The sequence below is a fragment of the Hemitrygon akajei genome, chromosome 9 (genome assembly GCF_048418815.1).
Source record: "Hemitrygon akajei chromosome 9, sHemAka1.3, whole genome shotgun sequence".
Taxonomy (NCBI): Eukaryota; Metazoa; Chordata; class Chondrichthyes; order Myliobatiformes; family Dasyatidae; genus Hemitrygon; species Hemitrygon akajei.
The window spans coordinates 42,299,576-42,325,889 of NC_133132.1; the positions used below are offsets into that span (position 1 = coordinate 42,299,576).

A 26,314-nucleotide genomic window follows, 5' to 3' on the forward strand; every position below is an offset into this window, starting at 1 on the left:
AGATATAGAGCTAGGGTGCCTAAGACATTTGCTCAGTAGTATAGTAATCTTACATATTGCACTGTAGTGCTGCTGATAGTGTGAACGATGATAAATCAGATTCTGATATGAGTCTCAGTGGACTGAGTGGGAAGGGGGGCAGGAAAAGGGGAAAAGAGAGGGGAGGGAGAGAGAAGCATCAGAGGGACATTCTGTAATGATCAACAAACCAATTGTTTGGGATCAAATGACCTTGCCAGGTGTCTCAGGGCTGGGTGTGTCTACACCCACACCACCCACAGCACTCCTCTCTGCCACCCGTCCCACACCGCTCCCGCGGCACTCCACCCTCGTAATTCCTAACATCTTATGTTCTCGCCAGATTTACAAATTCGTTCTCCACTCCATGTTGACAAATGCAGTAGTGTGCAAAAGTCTCAGGCTCTATATATGTGCTCAAGACTTTTGCACAGTACTGTACATATTCTCCTGAAGTTACAATCAGTTCCTTGGTCTTGCCAACAGTGAGCGTTAGGTTGTTGCTACATGACTCAAGAAGCCAATCTCACTCATGTACATCTCCTCGTCACCGTCAGAGACTTTACCAATAACAGTGGTGTCATCTCTGAATTTATAGATATGTTTGAGCTGTGCTTAGCCACACACTAATGAGCACAGCAAAAAAAACCAGAAGTGGGCTAAGCCCACATCCTTGTGGTGCACTTTTGTGAGGAGGCAATGTTATTACTGATCCACACTGTGGTCTCCTGAGGAGTTTGAGGATCCATTATGATCTACCCTTAGCCCACACGCTGCAGCTACCCGTAATCCTATATAGTTCAGACTTAAATAAAAAACTGGACAAGTCACTGGTAAACTGTCAAACACATGTGACGATCTTAAACCAGACAAAATCTGTAGTTGGAGCAGCAAATATCTGCATCCAGGACCTTTAACAAAAATATATACTGTTATTGCTTCTCTGCATTGCCAAGCCCAGTTTATTCTCAAGTACAGAAGGGAAGGAAGGAAATATATGCTTATTTTTGCAATATGTAAAATAATTTCAGACAATAAGCAGAAATATATAGTAAATTCCTTTTTATTTTTCATGTTTGACCTGACCTTTTAGTGACACGTTTTCTCGAATTAAGATATGAGGTAAAAATTAGTTAGTAATGTAACAGTCAAATACAATTAAGATACATTGGAATTACAAGACAAAACATCTGACCTACTGAAGAGATCTGAAAATGGAAATACGTTTAAGATATTTGCATGGTATCAGACTTTGTGAGGCACACTTCAGAGGGGAGGTAGGAAAATAATTCATAATTCATGCTCTATTTTCTTTACATTACTTACACATAAGAAAAGATAGTGTGGGAATAACTTAATTGTACCAGGATGTAGCTTATGATTTACCAAATGTGTTGAAGCCATTAGAGAAAATCTCAAACTGTTCTCCCTCCTATCACGTTGTGAAATTGCACAGCACCTGAAAGATAGAACTGGAGTTCTGAAAAATTCAGTTGTATTGCATCAGGCTCCCTTTAACATAAAACACACACAAAAACCTAATAATACAAAACAAATACATTTCAAAGATCAAGCCAAAGGTTAAAATTTTATTTATTGTGCCAACTTTCATGTTTTTGAATGGAACTAAATGGTGCCTTACGCAGCCAAACAGATAGAATATCCTGTAAAGCCGCAGAGCCAATTTCAGTAAGTGGGAAATGTTATCAGATATTTTTGGCAAGTATCTTCAACATAAAAAATAACTTGTTTTAGTCAATATGCCTAAATAATTATGTAATTGACTTAGCAGTTCTAACTGTAGCATCTATATGTTTAAACTCTGTTGAATGCAAATTAATGCCCACTCTAAATGAATTATCAGCAAACATATGGTTTCACTGTTAGCCAGAACTGCAGAAAATATGTACTGTTTTGATATGGATAATCACGGAAATAATATTTTTATTTATAAATTTACTGCAAGTCTACCCATATTTGTGTATTTTTGCAAGACCAGTGATTTAAATTCTCAGTGGACATTTAATAATACAAGTTAAAAAACAAATAACAAAATGAATCCAATTATAACAATGACACATTCTGTTAGTGGGGGAGAAATAACCAATGAAATGTTACTGCATCACTAACTTGTCAAAACATGGTCTTATTCCACCATGGGATATAGGCATTTTTGCAAAGACCGCTTTTTATTGTCCATCCCTCAGTGACCTTGACGGTGAGATGAGAACACCTGTAAGCGTCAACTTTTTTTTTTAAAGATATCACTCATTCCATTTTACTAATTACACTACTGAGGTCTGAAATTCCATTCAGCCCTATAGCACACACTACTTTGTTTTGATAGTCCCATTCTTCAATGTATTCTTGCCTTAAATTTGACTACATTTTGAGATTACTTTCCCAATACCAATTAAATGCTGAGATAATGTCAGTTTCAATCGATCCATTCAAGCTGTAATGTTTGTGCAATGAAAGCATACATATCGGAAACTTCCTGAATGACTTTAGCTGTTGGTTTTCCTGCACCATGTCCTGCCTTGGTATCAACATAGATGAACAACGGGTTAACCTGATTTGGATTCCGACCGACAACATGTTGCAGAGTGGCTATGAATTTCATAGAGTGGAGAGGAACTACACGATCATCGTGGTCTGCAGTCATCAGCAACATTGCTGGATACTGAACACCTTCACCCGCCGGAATCTTAATATTGTGAAGTGGTGAGTATCTAAAAAGAAAAAGAAAAGTTCATACTTTAAATATGACATTAAAGCTCACATGAATCTGTTCCATCTAGACTTCAAACACCTTCCATTTTTATTGAATTTTTGCCTCTCATCACAATTACATCTGATGCCCAAGTCACTGTTGGTACATCTGACGTTCTACAGAATTTGATGTAAGTATGTGGCTTGCAGAGTATCTGTGAAGGTGGTTAATCACTTTGCTATGAATATGCCGTCATCTGCTGGAAGAAAATGTCAGGCTGTCATTGCTCTGTATTGTAATTTAAAAGAACAAAATTCCCACCTGGTGTGGTGGAATCTGAACTCCTGTCCCTGGAGTTTCCAGTTTAGTACATTACTTGTTCAATAACATAAACATTACGCTACTGTACACGATCTTGATTGAATCTTACTTACAAAAAATCATTGGCATGTGCTTTTCAAAGTTACCTCAAAATTTGGATGTGATTGATATTTTTTTTAAGTATGTTGCCACAATTTACTTCAAGTGCACAACATGAGCAAAGGACATCAGTTTTTCCTTGGAGTTTAGAAACTATTCCACCTGTCTTAATCAATGGCAGTCAATTTTACAAGATTAAGCTGCCTGGTTACTCATTTATTTTTTCAAATAAAACGTAAAGAGCATTCTGAATATTTAAATGTATTTGTCAAATAGCAGTACATTCATTGACAGTTCTTTTGTTTTTTGCCTTAATGTCAGATTCTACATTTTTTAATGTATTATATTTGTTTTGAAGATGGGGTATCACGGTGGCATAGCGGTTAGGGTGACACTATTACAGCTTGGGGTTGTTGGAGTTCAACTTCATTTTCGATGTCATCTCCAAGGAGTTTGTATGTCTTTCCTATGGGATGCATGGGTTTCCTCTGGGTGCTCAGGTTTCCTCCCACAGTTCAAAGACATACGGGTTAGTAAGCTAATTGGTCACTGTAAACTGTACCATGAGTAGGCTAAGGTTGAGTAGAAGGTTGCTGAGTGGCGACGCTCTACACTACACCTCAATAAATAAATAAGATAAAATTGATATGGAAACTTGGATTAACAAAATTTACAAATTTACTGATAAAACACTCACAAACTTGAATAGTAAACCAAGCTGTAGGATCATCAGAAAGCTTTCACAGTTTTCATATTAAATTTGGTATTTGAGTATTTTACTTTTATTCCCAAAATCTTGTATCCATGAGAAGCAAAGGTTCACATCTAGTAGCACCAAAATACCCACCAATTTCATGATATTAATCGCAAATTTGATCAAGTTTGTTAACTTTAAAGGTTGTTAAGGGAATAACAGGTGGATGGAGGGACCGGAAGTTCATGCTTAGTGATTCATTTCACAACTGGGGGACCACACTGTACTATTAAAACTCAGGACTGTATTCTGCCACCATCAGTTAGGCCTGTAAAAGTGTACAAGTCATCCATGCAGATACAAGACTCAAAAGTAAAATGCCAATGTAAAACATGTAGAAAATCGACCTCAATCAAATGTACCAAACTTTAAAGCATTTGCTGAAAACTGGTTAAAAAAATGGCCATTAATTTATTTGAAAGCTTCAAAGTGCATGTATTATGAAAGAGTGTAGAAATTGCGTAACCTTGAGATTTGTTTGCTTACAGGCAGTTGCAGAGTAAGGAACCTGAAAGAACTCAATTTAAAAAAAAAGACCACCCCCCCAGTGCCCACAGAAAAAAAACACAAATTAAACAAACATTAGAAATGAGCAACAACAATAGCATTCTGAATCAAATTGAGTCCTTAGATCCAAATTCCTACAGCAGCCTGGAGAAGGCCCAAAGCCGTGGTATTCAGTTCATCATAATAGCGGGGCAAATCACCGCAATGTTCACAGACACGAAGCACGAGGACCCGGGCCCTGCTGCCGGACAATTGCTCCAGACCTAGATTTCACTGCTGAAGGAGCCTTTCTCGACCACTCCAAATTGGCTTGGTGCCCAGAGTGATCCAGTCCCATCTGACTCTCGACATATATGGGCCAGCATTTAGATTGTCCGAACAGTGCACTGTACTCTGCATTAGGACTCGTGCCTCACAGGGGCGAGTTGCTCCGGGCCTTTACCGCGCTGCCAATTTTAAGAGGCTTTTACTTAGCAGACTCAAAAGCAGTTTCTGCTGGTTCTGTAAAAATGCTGCAAGCTGCAACAGTTGAAGCTTCTACTCCCTGCGCCAAGTTCATCAAGGCCTGTCCAAACAAGTGATACTGAAATGGCTCTTTGGCAGTCACAGTTTGCCAATTTCATTCTGAATTTGGGTCAGTTTGCTGAATTTAATATGTGGAGCAAATACTCTGCAACTTTCTGCCTGTTTTGAGAACTTTAAATTCCTTCAACACATGCATTAATTTATCATTTTGATCCCACTACAGCAGTTAACGCATATTAATATGTGGCACGACAGATGCTGGATTAAGGGATATTTTAAAAATCTTCTTTCCTTCCACCATCAGGTTTCCGATCAGTTCATGAACTCGTGAACACTACCTTATTTTTTCCTTTTCTCGTGCTCTTTCTTGTAATCTTTGTATCTTTGCACCATAAGCTGCCATAAAGCAACAAATTTCACATCAAGTGCCAGTGAAAATATATCAGGTTCTCATTAAAAAATGTTGGGTGTGGACACAAATAAGTAGGCAGGCAAATCTCACTTGGAGGAATACAGTTCCCTTAAACTAATCAAACAACCTAAAAGGGGTGAAGATCAGAAGTAGTAAGCGTCTTGAAGGAAGCTGCTTCTTGCCAATAGAGAGGATTCTGGTTAACTGAGCCATCAGTTAATTGGGGCAGCCACTTATTTGGGGCAATAAGAACAAAACCTAATTGCAAAAATTGTCAGGATTCCCTTCATTTATTAGGTCTCTTAGTTGTGACAGGAGACTGCAGCCAAACAGTTTCTAACTAGTGGTTTGTGTGGCCATTAGACACTACAGCGTGCTTAGAGTGAACAGTTTTTAAAAAGCATCAATTGCATTTGTTTGTGTTCCAAAGCAGTGATTTTTGTCACTGATAGCTGGCGAGAAATAAGCAGCAAGATAATTCAGAGCTGTTTTGCTCAGTACAGTTTCAAGCATTCAAGCTTGGAGACGTCAGAAACAGCTGAGAGTGAAAATGAAATAATTTCACTACTTGAACAAGTTAGTATAATGTCGAATCAGGTTTGCGGGTCTGCAGGTGAGTGAGACAGAAAACACTGACTGTGAATAAGTATATTAGTCATTTATTTACAAACAGTAAAAATTCGAGCAAACGTTCATATTCCCCAAGTTACAGAAACTATAAAGCTGAATATTCAACAAACATACTCAGATAAAAGCACCTGCCAGGCGGACATACCCTCCCAATGGTTATGTACACTGCTTGCCTTAAACAAATGAATAGAGAGCAAGCCTCTTCCACATGCTATTTTATACATAGGATATTTGAAACTGGACACCAGGCAGTTAACCAGCTACAGTTTATAAACTAACTAATCATGACAAAGCAACTTTCAACAGGCAGAATAAGTCACCCCCCCCCCCCCACAGGACACTCTACCCCTTGAAAGTTGTGACCATGATTGAACTTTCAGGTTAGTATGACTCTCGAACTCCCTACTAAGTTACATATAAACACAGGAGTACAATACCCAGTATTGTAAACCCAATAGTCACTCTCCCCAGTATACTTCAGTAGTCCATAAGCCTCCCTGTGCCCCAAAAGGTCATGGGCCCCACCACTGAGTGTAATAGCTAATGAGCTGGTCCCCCACTTGATCTTATAAACCGACTCTCAGATACGATCAAGCAGGTAAGTGATGTTACCTGACCTGCCAGCATCCTTAACCAATAACAGTTCAAGTGCTACCCTTCTTCGTGAATCTTTCCCAGGACAGTATCTTGCTGAGAAAGGCAATCATTCAAAACTTTCCTTCCTTTGTAATAGCCCTCTCATTGACCAATAAGGGCAAGGTGCTCATGCAGGGCACTGAGGTGGTGTATGCACAGCACCACATATCAACTGCACCACCCTGTGGGAACTGCATATCCAGCAAGTGCCCACATTCACCACATCATTTGGTTTAGACACAGCCATCCACTTTGCACCTTGTATCTGCACTCAACATACCACCTACACCAACACTCTATCAGCTGGGGTAATCACTTTAAGAGTCAGAACCTTCCAATTAGATAAATGGTACATAGGGAAATACCGGCCCTTAAAGTACTTACCCCACAGAGGTAATTAAGGCTCAAGTCCCAGCTCCTCCAAAACAGAATGCCAAACCCAAGAAGCCAGATAATTTCCCCCAACTGTCTTTTTCTTTGTTGTCAAAGGGATCAATATCAGTGGCATCCCATCCACAGTGTAGTAAGGGGTCCTCATATAAATTCAATAATCTGACCCGCTGATCCGTTATGCAAATTCAAATGCCACCCCCAGGAATATATCACAGGATCTTCCAGAACAAGTCAGGAACCACCATCTTGTCATTCTGCAATGCAGGAAGACACACGTGCACTTGCTCCTGACAAGTCACTGGATATTTAGAAAAACAGTTTTACTGGAATTGCTCCCCAAATCCTTATGTCCCTCTGAAATATGGGCATCTCATATCCAGAATAAAGTTGCCCAGATTCCTATCCCATCAACTCAAATTTCATATGGCCAGTAGGAAATGTGAGATAATACTAAAGCTAATTGCATGGGAATCAAATAACAAGGTAACAGAGTAAGACACAGCTGAGCGAAGGGCGCTGAGTAGGCTACGGTCAATTATGGATAACTCTGAACATCCTTTACATAGCACCATCCAGAGACAGAGAAGCAGTTTCAGCGACAGGTTACTATCGATGCAATGCTCCTCAGACAGGATGAAGAGGTCAATACTCCCCAATGCCATTAGGCTTTACAATTCAACCGCCAGGACTTAAGAACTTTTTAAAAGCTATTATTAATGCTTTTTGAGATAGTGATTTAGATGCATATCATATTTTTTACTGAGTTAAGTATTGTATGTTATTAGTTTTGCTACAACAAGTGTATGGGACATTGGAAAAAAGTTGAATTTCCCCATGGGGATGAATAAAGTATCTATCTATCTATCTATCAATAATCAGGTAACAGATTGAAAAAAAAACAAGTAACAGACCTAACACAAGAAACTAAGTAACAGATTAGACACAAAACACAAAGTGTTCTACTCTTCTTTAAAGCTTCGAATGGAACTGCAAAACTTTAAAACAGTTAATTTTCCCACAGAGAAATAGCACTCATCAAAGAACTGAGAAGGAAAAATGCAACTGGGTGGGGCCCAAAATGTTCACAGTCGCTTAAAGGCAAAGTCCTCACACACATGCAAAGTGACATATGTGACCATATCTCACATATTTCTCCACATTCAAATCATTCATACCCTAGTTACAGGGAAGAGGGATGTAGGTCAAATCAGCTGCTCCCTACAAGGATGAGGCGCAAAAGCACTAACTACAACCCACTCCCCCCACCCCCGCCGATTACCACTGCTGCTGTATGTTAGCCAAGACCCTTTGTATGGAATCCTGAATGGAATGCAAGGAATCTGGCCGAGGACAAAAGGAGCCCTCATCTGGAAAGGGCTTGAAGAATGACGCTCCCCCCTCAAAAGTCTCCCTTTCTTGCTTCCCCGGGCAGTACTTCCCTTGCACAGCATTGAGGGCAGGAATGGGAACCCTTTTTACCTGCTCCTCCCGGTTCCCAGCTTTGAGCAATGCTAACAATATTTCTTTATGGGACATGCAGGATCCCTCACTCCCCATCTGCTTATCTAACTTCTGTACCTGGCTATGTGCAACCTCTTCTACATACTCTATACCTTGTAACAATTGAATCACTGTATTTATCGGATAACCAACAGCTGGTGCTATTAAAGAGAGCACTATTCCTTCTATTTGAGAATCTGCCTCCGTAACCACATTTCCTATCATTCCAGAAGTTAATTCAATATTCTTGGGCTGGTTACGACTATCGCTGTATAATTGTGTGGTAAGAGCCCACTGATGAAGGACTTTAGTGCCCTCATCTACTGTGCTCCATTCTGCTTGAGATTTTAAATTCCATTCAGTAACAGTGAGACACCTGGATTTAACTGCAGCCATTAGAGTGATGCTTTATGCATAGGGGAAACAAGCAGCATTTTCAGGGCATTATTGATTACGTGTTGGGACAATAGGCTCCCTAAGCATCCATCTCTCTATTAGATAGGCTCACACTGGTACCCCCTCATCCCATATCCTCAATACCCTCGTGCCAAAGACTCTCCTAGTTTTTATCTGTACCCAAGCCCTAAATTCACTAATTCCTTAGTGGAGTATTCCCTGAGCTCTGTGGTCTTGAGGTGCCCATTGTACCGTCCCCTACACATTCCTACTCCTCTTCTCCCTCCCCCTCCTGAGTGGAGGGAGCTGCAGGCCGATGCCCCCCACAGTGGGTGTGGGAATACATGATCACTCGCCTGGCCCATATTGTTTCGGATACACAGGGAGAGGGTGATCATTTTGAGAGGGAATTCCAGAATTTCGCTCTATTCCCTCCACCCCATCCTTACCTTCTAAAAAGACATGCCCATTCCCTATCTAAGGTGTTGAGATCATCACCGCTCCCTCATGATGGCTTGAACCTTAACAGGATCTGATTGCCAATTAGCCCTTCAAGCCATCTCTAATTTCTGCATCTTCATTAGCCAACAAGCTATCTCTATATTCTTATTTTCCAACTTTGCAGCTTGAGTCTGGGCCATCAGCAATGATTCTCTCAAAATAATACAGGGCTTAGGTCCTCAATTTCTTTTTTTAAGAGACTGATACCTTATAATCACTGCAAACAGTCAGAAAGCATCCTGCCAACTACCCTTTCTCCTGGGAAAACCCAATGATTTAAGTGATGTCCTCTTTCAATCCCGGTGAAATCTAACTGGTCTGACCAATCTACTGGCATTCTGTAACTCCACAAGAGAACCAAAGCCTGCACTATTATCTGTCCAGCCTGGGTCTCTGCAGCTCTCATATGCTGGGTCTGTTCTTTTAAAGAACCTTCTAAAGAAATGTACTTCTGCTCAAATAGCCAGAGCACAAAGCAGCACAAAAAATGTAACTTTGAAACAGGTTCGTGGGTCTGGCGAGTGAGACAGAAAATACTGACTGCGATTAAGTATATTAATCATTTATTTACAAGCAGTAAAAATCCGACCAAACATGCATGTTGCCCAAGTTACAGAAAAGGCAACGCTGAATATTCAACAAACATACTCAGCTAGAAGTGCACAGAGGGCACACCTTCCCAGTGGTTATGTGCACCACTTGCCTAAAACAAAGGAAGAGAGAGCAAGCCCCTTCCACATTCTATTTTATACTTGTGATATTTGAAACTGGACACCAGGCAGCTAACCAATGGGAAAAGCAGCTGCAGTTTCTAAACTAGCCAGTCATGACAAAGTGACTTTCAACAGGCAGAATAAGAAACATCCCCCACAGGCCAGTTTAAGAACATTGAAAAATTTGAAGTTATCGACAATCATGTTGAACAATACAATTGGTGGGGCCCCACCAGACACTCAGTTCTCACCTGTGAATCAGAGCAGTTGTTTGCATCCAAGAGGAACCACACCCTTGCATACCGTTTCAACAGGCTGGCAAAACCTGGTGAGGGTAGCCAACGGGTCTCACTCCAGAGAGACAGGGACATGCCTGTCCTAGCAGGCGAAATTGGCTCCAACAGACTGGGCAGATGAGATCAACAGTGAGATCCAATGGCCAGCAAAGTGCTTCTGCAATGCTCTGCAGAGAGTGAAGGGCATTACCTGGCACAGAAGTCATGGTCATCCACTGTAACCAAGGAAGACCCCAGTTGTGACATCTTCTTGTACTACTGGCCCCAGACGTCTGAGGTTGAGATGGCGGTACAGCTTTCCACTTTAAAAACTCTCCCACACAGGTTTCCTGCCATCGTTGTATACAATGGACAACCACCAGTAGTGTTGGTAGTGTTCTAAAATATTCTGCTTTTCATTTAAATGCAAAATTTGTACTCAGTCAAAATCAGTGTGTCTTTTTAAACCTTTTTAACTAGTTCCATGAAACATCAGCTCATTGGGATCGCTGCTTATTTGGTCCAAAATTTACTGGCTCCAATGTGTCCCAATTCACTGGAAGTGACTGCATATCCAAAAATAATGTGGAAATAAAATATTACAAGTATTCTATATTTTGCATGTTTTGGTAAAATATAATAATTTCCTTGATTATTTTAGAAAATGTGTTGGAATTTCAAACTGGTTTTTAACTTTGATAGCCTTCATTGTAATCATTAAAATTCAAATTAAAAATCTCCTTCTTTTCAGTATCATACAGGTTACTTTTGTGTATCAAAATGGTAAATGAATTTAGCTGTACTCTTTTTATTCTAAATGTTTTAAGGCGTATTTCGCTAACTCTGTATTTTCATCTCCCAGTAATCTCATGCAGCTGTCAGTCAGTTGAAAGATAAATGATCTTGTTCAGAAGATTCACATATTTTACAATTGCAGGAAGAGTTGCTGGACATTAACAATAAAGCTAATCTTTCCTTTCAAATTCTGTCAATCCAAGATCAACTGTTGATTTCTTTCAGAAAGATTCCATACATTACTTACTTGATTAGGTAGTCAAATTGTTCCTTGCACTCTGAACAGCCAAAATCAGTGGTCCAGGCATGTCCAATGGTAAACTTGTGAAATTTGAGCATATCCATGACTCCCACCTGCGCTACCGCACAGCCAAAGAGATCAGGTCGCTGATTCACACACGCTGCTGTTTAAAGAAAGGACAAAGCAGTATGAAACTGATGAAAATCGACTGAGAATAAAAAAGAAACAGTGAAATGGAAAAATAACTTAGAGAATTTAAGAGTAATCTAAAGCATGTACAGACAGAATTCTTGATAAGGAATAGAATAAATGTTATTTGAATACAATTGAAACTTTTAACAACAAAATTTTAAACATTTAATGTAGCAATATGTTCCAAGGCATCTCACAAGAGTTATAGATAGTAAGACAATCTACTGCTCAATCCTGTCCCTGGCCATTGCCTCCACTTACTTACCGTAGATGTCGGATTATAAGCCGCTACTTTTTCCCCACATTTTGAACAGCTTTGAACACTGCGGCCTTTACTACGGTGCGGCTAATGCATGATTTTTTTTCATGCCGCCAAAAACATTTTGCCTCGTAACAGTAGACCAATAAAATTGATGAGTAGTTCAGAGGTCCAATGAAATTGTACGATAAATCAAGCGCACTTTCACAATTAAATTATTGTAAATCAGTCATTTGTACTCACCCTCATCAACATGGAAAACATTCGAAGAAAAGCATTGTGCTGCCTTTATGGCAGTTATTTAGTTTATAATATTTTCGCTTAGTAATTCATTTGTTAGTATTTTCTAGTTAAAGTTAGAAGTACTACATCCCGGGATACTATGACGTCACATCCGGTTTCGCCGCGTCTTGTGGGAAATACCGGTTTGCGATAAACGGGAAGGTGGGGGCATTAGGCGAGCGCGAAACGCTGCTTTTAAGTTAAAGGCGATCAATAACTTTTCCTGGTAGGCTGCAGTATATATTTTTTTACCAGTCGTTAGGAGATATTGGAATGTATACGCAACGTAATTTGTGTGTTACCGATACGTATGTATATTTAAAAGTAGCCGTGTTACAGGCACGGTTCGAAAAAAGCATTTGCAATATGTATTTGTTTATGTTACCATATGGATTTAATTAAAAGTTAAAAAATCCTCACGTGTAATATCTTTCTGTATAAATATCTCATATTACAACGTGGGACACCTGCGGCCTAAAATCCGGTGCGGCTTGTACAAGTACAAAATTGATTTTCTTTCTAAAATTAGAGCCAGCGGCTTTTAATCAGGTGCGTTCTGTAGTACGGAATCTACGGTACTCCCTTACCATAACTTTCAACCCACTTGCAGTTTAAATGTCCATCATTTTGTTGAATATATTCAATAACTCTGACTCTATAGCTCTCTGGGGAAAAGAATTTCAGAGGTTTTTGACCAAAGAAGGAACTCTTCCTAAGCAAATATGTGACCTTCTGTAACCATGCTGCATGTTTTCAGATAGATTCACTAGGGAAACATGCTCTTAGCTTCCATTCTGCCAATTTCTCTCATAATGTTTATATTTTAATGGGATAACTTTTCATTCTTAGATACTCAAATTTACATTTATCCAATCTGAATAACGTCCTTCATCTGCGTCACACCTCATTATCGGGTATGGGTAAGCGTGCCCAACAAGGGTCACTATTTGGAAAAAAAACAGATAGTAAGCCGCAACAGTACGTTAGTGCAAGGGATTTTATTTAGTGACAGGTGGAAAAAGTGCAAAAGTTCCCAAAAGTTGTGAAGAAAAATACTTACAAGTAGACAAATGAAAAAAGCATATGTACAAAAATTCACAAATAAACAAGAGGTTTTCGCCACAATACACTTTGTCTTTAACTTTCCAATAACTATTCACTAACCATCAACTCCAACCTTCACATATCTCTGGCAAAGCCAGAATGAGAAGGACCAAGAAATTCTACTGTTGCTCTGGGGGTGGGGGGAAGAGGTGGGGAAATCATGTGAGCAGACTATAATAATTATTTCAGATGCAGAATTGGAACATCTTAAACAGGGATTCTAATATCCTACAGTTTTATTCCACAATAAATGCGTTAGTTAAACCCATAGATCAGTGTCCACGTGCTCAGATAAATATAAAAGAATAATGCCTCCTCACCAGTGGTGTTACTGCTCCCAGTAACCCAGGCATTATTTATCTGGGTGAAAATTGGGGCCGTTCCGCTGACTACAAACCAATGCAACGGTGTGAGTGAAAATAAATGAAACTGTTTGAAATGCCAGTGTCTAGAATCCTCATTTTTGTGAGTTATAAACCTGTAGAGCACGTTAACTGAAGGGATTGCTTTGATTAGCCAAGCCAGCGATTGTTTTACTGTTGGGGTGTGTGAATGGTGAACTCACAAGAACTGCAGAACGGGAGGGCAAAGTGTGTAAACTATTGGAGAAACTAGAGCAGTGACAGAACGAGGAGGAGTGACTAACTGGGCAAAGGTTAGTGGGAGAATTAGCATTGCCAACCTGCTCCGTCACAATGTTAATCCTTTCATTCTAGGAATCAAGGTAGTGAATCTCTCAGTACTGGATGAGCGTAGGTACAATAAAGCATCAATTATCCAGTTTCCTCTGGATTACTGGGGCCTGGTTCACTGGGGCTTTGCTTCCTGTACTCACTTTACATTTACTGGGGCGACAGTTCCCTTTAAACTCACTGGAGGCTTATTTTCAGCACACTCTAAACTCACCAGGGCCTTACTTCTCATTCTTTAATTAAAGACTCCCAGGCCCTGTTCCCCTTGCTCTCTTTTAACTTACCGTGGCTCTGTTTCTCAGGTTCCCTTTAAACTCACTGGTTTCAGTAGCAAATTAATCGTACTACCATGCAACACACCAAAAAAAACAAATTAAGAGTAATAAAAACAAATTCGGCTTTTTTCCGAAGTGGCAAATGGAATATAGTGATCATGCATTTTGGGAGAAGGAATAAAGGTAAAGACTATTTTCTAACTGCGGAGGAAATTTAAAAATCAGAAGTGCAAAGGGACTCGGAAGTCCTTGTGCAGGATTCCTACGTAGGTTGAGTGGGTGGTAAGGAAGGCAAATGGAATGTTAGCATTCATTTTGAGAGGACTAGAATATAAAAGGGATGTGAAGCTGAAGCTTTATAAGGCATTTGTCAGAATGCATTCTGGAGTATTGCGAGCAGTTTTGGGCCCCTTATCCAAGAAATTAGGAGCTGGCACTGGAGAAGGCCCAGAAGAGGTTCATGAGAATGATTCCGGGAATACAAGGCTTAACATATGAAGAGCATTTGATGACTGGGCCTGTACTCACTGGAGTTTTGAAGAATGAAGGGGGGAAATCTCATTAAAACCTAGAGAATATTGAAAGGTCCAGATAGCGTGGATGTGGAGAGGATGCTTCCTATAGTGGAAAGACCACAGGGCACAGCCTTAGAATAGAGGGAAGGCCATTTAGAACAGAGACGAGGAGGAATTTCTTTAGCCAGAGGCTGGCGAATCTGTGGAATTTGATGCTACGATGGCTGTGGAAGCTACTTCACTGAATATATTTAAAGCAAAGGTTGATAAGTTCTTGATTAGGAAGGGCCTAAAATATTACAGGGTGATGGGGGGGGAAGGGAGGCAGGTAAATGGAATTGAGAGGGATAAATCACTCATGATGGAATGGGTGAAAAGACTCGATGGGCTGAGCAGCCTAACTCTCCTCCTATGTCTTACTGTCTTAACAGGAGTAATATTCAATAGACTAGAAAATCTACTAATCCAGCACCAAAGTCCTAAGGATGCTGGGTTATTGGAAATGTTACTGTATCACCTTTCTTGAATTTGGAGGCCTTAAATCTAACCAGAGCTCCAGTTGCAGTTTCACGTCAGTGCCCTGCAGTTACCTCAAGTCCCTTCTACATTCATATGAAATGCCCCTTGCAACATTGAATGAGCCTTCCTAATTATATATTGTACCTTCATACAAACTTTGTTTTATATACCAGAACCTTAGATTTCTTTGCACCTCAGCATTTCATAATAATTTGACTTTCAGCCTCCATTCCAGAGTGGATAACCTCACATTTCCACATCATGTCCTTCTGCCAACTTCTTGCCCACTCACTTAACCTATCTAATATCCCTTTGCATGCCACTTGTCTCCTCCTAATGATAACTAAGTTTGTAGGTGACAGAAAACTTGGACTGCAGAGGCTGATGGGTGGAAGGCAAGGACCAGGGAACACAGTTCTTGCACTGTCCAGGAGAGGAGGGCAAGAGTAAGATACAAGAAACAGATGAGATATAGTCAAATCCCTGTCCACTATGCCATGGGAACTCACAAGCTTGTGGCTCTTTCCTATGCACACGCTAGAGTGCAGCATCTGTTCTTTCACTTCCATCCATCCAGGGCCACAAAAATTCCTGATGCAGGAGCCTCAGTACATATGGTTGATTATTCTTTTCTTCCTACTGATGCTGCCTTGCCAGCTGAGTTCTTTCAGTAGTTTGCTTTTTTTTGGCTCCAGGTTCCGGCATTTGCGGTGTTGTGTCTACACAAAGTCTGTCCAGGTGAATCACTTGCACTTAGTCCATTCTAGCATAATACATGGGGCTCCTTTACACTGGAGAACCATGTACAAATTGGGTGAGCATTTTGCAAGATACCTATATTCTGTCTGCAGAAGAGACACCGATCTTCTAGTTGTCTGCCACATGAATTCACTATCCCATCATCAGTCTGCAGCCTCCTGTACTGAGGTCCAGTCTAAACTTGAAAAACAGCACCTCACCTTCTGTCTGATCATATTGTGCCAAGCTGGACTCAGTGTCATACTCTCCAATGTTAGGCATGCCACACTACTTTCTGTGTGCATCAGAACTCTGGATTTTGGCCTGTCATCCATTTGTTTTAGTATTTCTCTTTCTTTCAACATAATCTGGTCTGCTAGACACATCCCACTGCCTTACTTAGCAACACACAATACAGACAGATATGCAGGATCAGATTTTAAGAGCTACACTAATTTGATCTTATCATATTAAAGATATTTTCTTTTGTTCTACCCGTCAATCTTCCACCTTCTCTGCTGCTGAAAACTAATTTGTTTTCTCCTTTTCCACTTCAAAATGAAGTGCCTTGAACCTGAAACATTGTCTACATCGATGGTACCCGATCTGCTGAGTGTTCCCAGCATTTCTGCCTTTTATTTCAGCTCAAATATTTTTGGATTTACTTTCCTAATTGCTGACAATCTTTAGCTTGTGAACCCTCGTCTCTTATTTCTTTTTTAAACATTCCTTTTGCAAATTCTGTAATTAGCCTGGTTTCCACCAGCATGAAAAAGTGAGCAACAGTCATTTGTTGTGGGTAGTATAGAATAGATGGGTCCCACTACTCACTAGCCAGCAGTTGTATGTTGGTGAGTTCATTTCTGACTGCCATGCCTGTTCTCTGCAGAAGTCAAGAGTTACCTAGCTGGTTGATGCCATGTATCTAATGTCAATTGTTAGCATTGAATCCTAGAGCAGATCTCATATGTACTGAATTGGGTGGGGGGAGAGACAGGAGAATTTTACATCCAGCTACTTTGCTTTGTGCTAGCCATGGCTGGTTGATATGGTAAAATCCAATTCATTTGAATGGGACACTGATGTTGACTGATAAATGCAGACAGATGGTTTGTCTATAACTTAATCTTTGTTCTTTTAATTAATCTGCATCACAGAAGATTATTTTAGTAAGGGTTTTTCAAACAATTTATTAAAAAAAGAATTAAGCGCTTTCAACACGGTAGCATAGTGGTTAGTACAACACTTTATAATAATAACAACCAGGGTTCAATTCCAACTGCTGTCTGTACATTCTCCCCGTGACTGTGTGGGTTTCCTCCGGTGCTCTAGTTTCCTCCCACAGTTCAAAGACTCATCGGTTGATAGGTTAATTGGTCATTGTAAATTGTCCTATCAGGCTAGGGTTGCTGGGCAGCGTGGTTTGAAAGGTCTAATTTGCGCTGTATTTCAATAAATAAATAATGTTTACTGATTGTTAGAGGTGCTGAAAAAAGTTAAAAGACTATTGACAGCTACAAGCTCTTTTTGGACTCGAGAAATAAAAATTACCTAGGAAGAGGCAAGAAAGAGCTAAAAATATACAAATTTCACTATGAACTAAACCACACACAAATGAATTAGCATACCGACTAAGAGACCACCATTGGAGCCTCCATTAATGGTCAATTTCTTTGAAGTAGTGTAGCCCTCCTTGATGAGAATTTCAGCAGCACGTTGAAAGTCATCAAAACAATTTTGCTTGTTTTCCAGCATACCACCTGCAATCCAGCACAAGAACATTTTAGTTTGGTGATCTTTTTCTGCCAACATTATTTAGTAATCAATTAAGCAATAATCCAATGCATCTAAACACATTTCTAAGCAATCTGCCATATCAAAATCATTGAGGGTACAGTTACATAAAATTAATTCACTTTAAATATTCCAAAAGTGGTATTAGTTCCATAAAGCGAAGATTTCTTCCGCTGCCTCAGCTATTATTTATTTGAAAGCCCAAACCTGTAATGACTAATTTTTTGTGTAATTTGTGGTCATCAAAACGTCAGTTATAATTGATACCCGTACCCGGCTGCAAGCGCAAGTTTATTCATTATTTACATTGAGAGAGCACTAGATCTTTTTCCATCACATATATCTGTTGGGTATCAGTGAGTAGTCTGATTACCCTTTTCCTGACATTATATAATTTTGAGTGTACTTTGATAACCCTCAAGTCCATTGGGATTTTCTCCAATTCTGAAAAAGGATGGAGAAATACACATTCATTATTTATGGTTGTGCAAGAATTTTTGACTGATGAAAGGCATCTTTAATGCATACTCAGAATCAGGTGTATATAAAAAAAAATCCACTCAACAAACTTTTGAAGTTACCAGCCAATGTAATGTACTAAATGGTAGCACTGCATCATTTATACCGTGCAGGACCTTCTCCACTTCTGCAGATTTTATGTGCCCTTAAAGGACTGATGATGCTCAAAGCTCTCTTAAATAAATCAGAATAAAATCTAAGGGTCAAACATCTTGAATGCTCCATTTACATTCTGAGAAAATCAGTGGCCAGGATTTCCCATGAGTCAAGATGAATATTCTATCTTTTATTCAATGAATTATTTCTTGTCTTTCTGGTAACTTTTTGCCATGATGGAACTTGAAGTAAAGTTGGCCCTCCTTATCCGCGGGGTTTGGTTCCGGGACCCCCCGTGGATACCAAAAAACGCGGATGCTCAAGTCCCTTATTTAACCTGTCGCAATGCGGTGGTCTTTAGGACCCAGCGGAACCCTGGACCTTATTTAACCTATATCAGTGCGGTGGACTTTAGGACCCGGCACAGCTCTGAATCCGCAGTGTTTCTGTTCACGAAAATAATCACGATTGAAAATTAAATTGGAAGTAGTACATTCGGTATGGACTAGAAGGGCCGAGATGGCCTGTTTCCGTGCTGTAATTGTTATATGTTATAATAAAGCAATCGGAAAGAGATGAAATGCTATCAGTCATTGGAAAAGCATTAGACTACAGTCGGTCAACGATCGGAACAATTTTAATGAAACATTTGAAAGGCCCTGCTCCGATGAAAGCTACAATTACTACTAAGCAAGGCAGTGGTTTAATTATTGAAATACATGTGTTTCTTAAGTGTTTTATATGCATAGAAAGGTAAAATATATACTAAGACAAAGGTTTTACTAACTGAGGCTACATAATACCGGATGTACCTGTTCCAACTTAAAATCCGACTTAAAGGTGGACTCAGGAACGGAACTAGTTCATAACACGGGGACTGCCCGTATAATAACTAGTTGTTATACTGTGTTGTTTAGGGAAAATGACAAGAAAAAATAGTCTGTACATGCTCAAACAATGAGTGCTGGTGAGAGAACTTCCAGATTTTCCTGATCCACGGTTGGTTGAATCTGCGCATGCGGAACCTGCGGATAAGGAGGGCCGACTGTACCCATTTCAGGAGTCTGGTGATTGACTTGTGAAAAATGCCGCCCACCAATCTGAACTAGAAATGTGCTCAGTTAGAATCTTAATGCTTTGAATGTCAGCCTGAGATGATGGTAAAGCTCATATGCTTTCTATGTCACTGGATTTGGGAGACTTTGCGAAAGCAGTCTTGGGGTACCTCTCCAGTGATCTGCTGTAATGTATGATGCTAGGATGGAGGAAGGTGAAGAAAAATAAATTGCTTTTTGATAGAGGATAAGAGCTGAACATTTATCCTCAAATGGCCAAAGGTCATGTTGGTGTAGCGGAGGGAGTGATAAATACCACCATCAATGTGTGCTTTTGCTGAGAGCTAGTTCCGGAGATGGATATACAAGCACTGCCTGCAAACTGCAGTCTGATGACCCAAGTAGGTGTGATGTTGGTTCTGAAATAGAAGTTACTAGAGTTGAATAATATTGCATTTCCCTGTTAGTTAACTGCATTCCAATGGAAAGTTTGCTGTAGGCAAGGTCAACATAGCTATGTTAAATATGGAGAATGTTTTTGGAACTGTGGTGGATCTATTCGCTTGCACCAATGGCTTTCATTCCATCATGTACCAGAAGTAGAATGGAAACAAATTTCCGAGGGCAGCTAAATTTGTTAGGTCTCTCTTGGTTTGCCAGAGTCAAAGGCTTTTGTACAATTGATTGAAACCATGTAGTGCTGATGCTATTCTGTGCATTAATGTGGAATTTTTATGTGGTTGATGCCTCCTGATGAATCTAAGCCGCAATTGAAGGATCAAGCCCCTCAACCACCGAGAGTTGAAGATTGAGGAGTCATGTGATAGCTCAATCCCTGCAGGCTTTCTGTGCCCTTAGGGTGACAATGACTAAAATGCTTAAAACTGCTGTAAATAAACCAAATGAAACAATTACACATCAGTTATTGTTTTCAATGCTACATACATTACTTAACTGCTCAGCCCAGCTATCAACGAGCATTTATTAATAGGATATCTTATTTCCTTGACTAGTCCAGCAACATTTTGCATAACTATGACTGCACAGCTTCCAGAAAGATTTAATAATGCATGTTTTAAAATGCTTTACAAACAGAGATACCAGGAAATAGCCCCAGCCTTTAGTCACTATAAAAGATTTTAAAAGCTTAGCAATCTGAAATTTAGACTAGACTTGAAGCATAAAAGATCCTGAAGGCTATTGACAGAATGGATACGAGGAGGATGTTTTCTCTGACAGGAGAATCCAGAACTATAGTTTACTGTTTAAAGGGAGCACCCACTTAAGACAGTTGGGGTGGGAGGAGTGTTCTCTTCCTCAAAAGGTGGTGAAAGAAGAGTTATGGAAAGCAGAATTAGGCCATTCAGTCCATAGAGTTCGCTCCGCCACTCTGTCAGGGCTGATTTATTATTCAAGCATTTTGTACGATGATAGTGCTTTGCTCCCAGGGCAGCAACGGGTAGTACAAGACGACATTGGGCTCCTCATTAGGGACTTCCTGTACCTCATAAAGTGACCACTGAGTGCACGTTTGTGGTCTCCCACTGCTCTAAACTAGTGGTCCCCAACAACTGGGCCATGGACCAGTGGTTGTGGACCACTGCTCTAGCCCATCCACTTCAAGCTTTGATGTGTTGTGCATTCAGAGATGCTTTTCTGCACATCACCGGTGCAAAATGCGGTTACTTGAGTTACTGTCACCTTCCACTAGCCTGGCCATTCTCCTCTGACCTCTCTCATTAACAAGGCATTTTTGCCCACAATATTGCCACTCAGTGGATTTTTTTTTTGTTTTTCCACATGATTTTTGGTAGAGACTGTCGTGCATGAAAATCCCAAGAGATCAGCAGTTTCTGTGATACTCGAACCACCCCGTCTGGCACCAACAAACATTCTGTGGTCAAAGTCACTTAGATCACATTTCTTCTCCATTCTGATGTTTCGTTTGAACAACAATTAAACCTCTTCACCAGGTCCATATGCTGTTATGCACTGAGTTGTTGCCACATGATTAGCTGATTAGTTATTTGCAATAATGAACAGGAACGCTCTTCTTCAAAAGCTGGGGGAAAGTGGTCACTGATTGCAAGTTTAAGGTGATTGGAGTAAAGTATCGGAGGAATGTCAGAGATAGGTTATTTTTGCACAGAGAATGGTAAATGAATGGAACGCAATGCCAGGCAGGTACACTAGGGACATGTAAGAAACTCCTAGATAAGCACATGGATGAAAAGAAAACTGGAGGGCCATGTAGGAGGGAAGGGAGTAGATTAAGGTGTTGTACAATATCGTGGGTTGAAGGGCCTGTACTGTGCTGCACTGTTCTACATTCTATACAGACCCAAAGTGTCTTTCCTCTCATCCCACAAATCAGCCTCGTATATCTCACTTGGACAGCCTCCAATGCTAAACATATTGTCTTTAAGGTAAAGTGCCTACAAGTTCACATCATGTGAAAAATCCTCATGTTGACTGGTACAGATTGCTGGCTATATACAGGGTCTGGTTAAGGTGACACTATTTAAGCCACATTTATTAATCTTAGTGAATTATTTTTTATACATACGTAAATACAAAAGAACAGGTAAATGTACACAAGTTTAGGGCCATTGTCAGAGCACACTACAGCACACAAACAGGCCTTTCAGCCCATCTAGTCCATGTCAAACTATCTGCCTAGTCCCACCCACCTGCACCCAGACCATAGCCCTTCATACACCTCTCATCCAAACACGTATCTAAATTTCTCTTAAATGTTAAAATTGAACCTGGATCTACCACTTCTGTTGTCAGCTCATTCTAGTCTCACCCAAACTTAGTGGAAAAAGCCTACACTCGTTTACCCGATCTAAACTCCTCATAATTTTATGTATCTTTATCAAATCTCCCCTTATTCCCCTGCACTCTAGGGAATAAAATCCTAACATATTCAACCTATACAACTTTAGGTCCTCAAGCCTGGCAACATCCTTGTAAATTTTCTTTGCTCTCTTTCAATCTCATTGACATCTTTCCTGTAGGTACAGTAGGCGACCAAAATTGCACACAATACTCCAAATTAGGTCTCACCAATGTCTTATACAATTTCAACGTAACATCCCAACTCCTGATACTCAATCATGATTTTTGAAGGGCAATGTGCCAAAAGCTCTCTTTACGACCCTATTTACTTTTGACATCACTTTCAAGTAATTTTGGATCTGTATTCCCAGATCCCTTTGTTCTACCACACTCCTTAGTACTCTTATCCCTCACCATGTTAAGTTCTACCCTGGTTTGTCCTCCTAAGGTGCAACACCTCATACTTGCCTGCATTACATTCCACCTGTAACTTTTCAGCCCAGATCCCGCAGCAAATTTCCATAGTCTTCCATGCTGTCCTGTATACCCCCAATCTTTGTGTCACCTGCAAATCTGCTGACCTAGTTTACTACATTATCATTCAGATCATTGATATAAATGACAAACAACAATGGACCCAACACTGATCTCTGCTGTATACTAGTCACCGGCTTCTAGTCAGAAGCAACCAGCTACTACCACTTTGCCTTCTCCCACAAATGTCAAATCCAATTTACTATCTCATCTTGAATGCCAAGTGACTGAACCTTCTTGACAAACCTCCCATTTGTGACCTTATCAAAGGCCTTGCTAAAATCCACGTCGACAACATGAACTGTCTTGCCTTCATCAACATTCCTGGTAACCTTCTTGAAAAACTCTTATAAGTTTGGTTAGATATAGCCTACCATGCACAAAGCCATGTTGACTATCCTTATTCAGTCCATGCCCATTTAAATACCTATATATCCAGTCCCTTAGAATACCTTCCAGTAACTTACCCACTATTGACATCACGCCCACTGGCTTAATTTTTAGAGCCTTTCTTAAACAATGGAACAACATTAGCTATCCTCCAATCCTCCGGCACCTCACCCATGGCTAAGGACATTCTAAATCCCTCTGCTAGGGCTCCTGCAATTTATGTACTAGTCTTTTACAATGCCCAAGGGAACACTTTGTCAGGCCCGAAGGATTGATCCACACTAATTTGACTTAAGGCAGAAAACACCCCCTCATTCTGTAATCTGTATACAGCCCATGTCTTCACTGCAGCTTTGCATCGCTTCTATAGACTCTGTCCATCTTCTGAGTAAATACAAATGCAAAAAAATCTATTTAAAATCTCTGTCTTTTGCGGTTCCATACATAGATGACCAGTCTGATATTCAAGAGGACAAAGTTTGTCCCTTACCAACCTTTTGCTCTTAACATCTGAAGAAACTCTTCGGATTCTCATTACCCTATCTGCTAGAGCAACTTCATGCCTTCTTTTAGCTCTCCTGATTTCCTTCTTAATTGTTTCCTCGCATTTCTTGTACTCAAATACCTCATTTGGCTCAGTTAAAATATTGTGAGCAGTTTTGGGCCCCTTATTTAAGAAAGAATGTGCTGACATTGGAGAGGGTTCAGAGGAAGTTCATGAGAATGCTTTTGAGAATAAAAGGGTTATCATAGGAGCAGTGATTGAAGGCTTTGGGCCTGTACTTGCTGGAATTTAGAAGAATGGTGGTGGGGAGGGGGAGAGAGAAATCTCATTGGAACCTATCAAATGTTGAAAGGCCGAGATAGAGTGGGTATGAAAGCACAGCCTCAGAATAGTGGTACGTCCATTTAGAGTGGAGATGAGGTGGAATTCATTAAACCAGAAGTGGTGAATCTGTGGAATTTGTTGCCACAGGCAGATGTGGAGGCCAGGTTACTGGGTGCATTTAAGGTGGAGGTTAGTAGATTCTGGATTAGTCAGGGTGTGAAAGGTTATGGGAGAAGGCAGGAGAATGGGGTTGAGAGGGAAATGGATCAACTATGATGAAATGCTGGAGCAGACTTGAAGGGCTGAATGGCCTAATTCTGCTCCTATTTTTTTATAGTCTTAACATGGTTTGAAAGAGACCACAGCTGAATACACTTCTTGCAGGTTTAGTGTCACTTTAAATATGACATAATTTTATAGTCAAAGCATTCCCAACAATGAAAAATTAGTGTTACTTACTAATCAAAAATGCATTGAAGATCAAAATTTACATTCACTCAGACAAAGCTAATGAATAACCTACAGAATCCACAATGTTCTATACAAATGTCCATTTCACACTTCCGTCATTGTGAAGAATCTTCTATTACCCCAACCTCAATTTTAGAGCCACAGAGCATGGAAACAAACTATTTGGCCTGGCACATCCAGGGAGACCATCCATTTTAATCCTTACTTCCAGTACTTGGCTTGTTCAGTACTGCAGGCATCAGGTGTTTGTCTAGACACCTCTTAAAAGTTGTCTGTGATTCTGATTGAACAATTTTCTCAGATAGTTCATTCCTGGTACTCACCACTTTCTGGGTGAAAATAGTGTCATGGCCCAGTTGTTGGGGACCACTAGTTTAGAGCAGTGGGAGACCACAAACGTGCACTCAGTGGTCACTTTATGAGGTACAGGAAGTCCCTAATGAGGAGCCCAATGTCGTCTTGTACTACCCGTTGCTGCCCTGGGAGCAAAGCACCATCATCGTACAAAATGCTTGAATAATAAATCAGCCCTGACAGAGTGGCGGAGCAAACTCTATGGACTGAATGGCCTAATTCTGCTTTCCATAACTCTTCTCCAGCCCTGTATCCCTTTTGCCAATCAACTTCCCACCTCTTAGCCTTAATCCCTCCCCCTCCCACTTTCAAATCTCTATCTCTTTTTTTCGTTAGTCCTGACGAAGGGTCTCGACCCGAAATGTCGACTGTGCTTCTTCCTATAGATGCTGCCTGGCCTGCTGTGTTCCACCAGCATTTTGTGTGTGTTGCTTGAATTTCCAGCATCTGCAGATTTCCTCGTGTTTGTGAGAACAAGAGTTGTCGAGTCCTTGAAACTAAATCCAAATGTTGTTGAGGTGAGTGAAGTTATCCACAGTGGTTCAGGATCGTGGATCAAATGAAGCTTTGCTACCATTTACGTTTGTTTCCACTTATTTAATACAGTCGGCCCTCCTTATCCACAAATTCTGCATGTGCGAATTCAACCAACCGCGAATCGCGAAAACCTGGAAGTGCTCTTCCAGCACTCGTTGTTCGAGCATGTACAGACTTTTTTTTCTTGTCATTATTCTGTAATTACATTTACATTGTATTAGGTATTATAAGTAATCTAGAGATGATTTAAAGTATATGAGGAAGGTCAGCGGGAGACGCTCATGGAGTGAGTACTGTTTCAGATCCGCTCCATAACCTTTACTTTTTTTAACCTTTGATCATCCTTATTCAACTTATTGTTACCTACACCAAAAGATTTTTGCTACTTTCTCGGGCTTATCGTTAAGATTTTATTGTGAATTTTGGAAGATATGCAAACAGAAATGGCTCTTAGATCCAAAGGACGAGAACCGGGGCGAAACCCGAACGGTAATGGAAAGAAGCCAGCTCAACCGCAACGCACTGAGTTAACTTATGAACTGCTTATGGAGCTTTTGGATAAAAAATTTGAGGAACAACATCAGGCTTTTCAACGAGATATAAAGGCTTTTCAAGATTATATGGTTAAGACGGATTCAGTAATTAACCAGCAGCAAGCGCTTATCACATCGTTGCAAGAAGAAGCTCGGAAACGAGATTTGACAATTGAAAAATTGCAACAGGATTTAATTTTGACTATTAAACTGGTGGAGACACTTAAAGCCAAGAGTGTCGATTTGGAGAATCGGTCCAGAAGACAGAACCTACGCATACTTGGTCTCCCAGACGGCATAGAACAAGGCGATCGTTCGAAATACTTTGCTCAATTTCTAAAAGATGCGTTTCCGTC

The 26,314-nt window shown here is 40.3% G+C and overlaps 1 protein-coding gene across 1 annotated transcript in view; it reads right to left on the minus strand.

Moving 5' to 3' along the window:
- Positions 1-1,065: 1,065 nt before the first annotated feature.
- LOC140733044 (prolyl endopeptidase-like) overlaps positions 1,066-26,314 on the minus strand; it is a 169,499-nt gene continuing 144,250 nt past the window's right edge. The window contains exons 13-15 of the mRNA XM_073055836.1: positions 17,634-17,765; positions 11,436-11,592; positions 1,066-2,750 (exon numbers count right to left, since the gene is read on the minus strand). Coding sequence (XP_072911937.1) covers positions 2,456-2,750; positions 11,436-11,592; positions 17,634-17,765 — 584 coding nt within the window. The 3' untranslated portion in view covers positions 1,066-2,455. The remainder of the gene's footprint in view (positions 2,751-11,435; positions 11,593-17,633; positions 17,766-26,314) is intronic.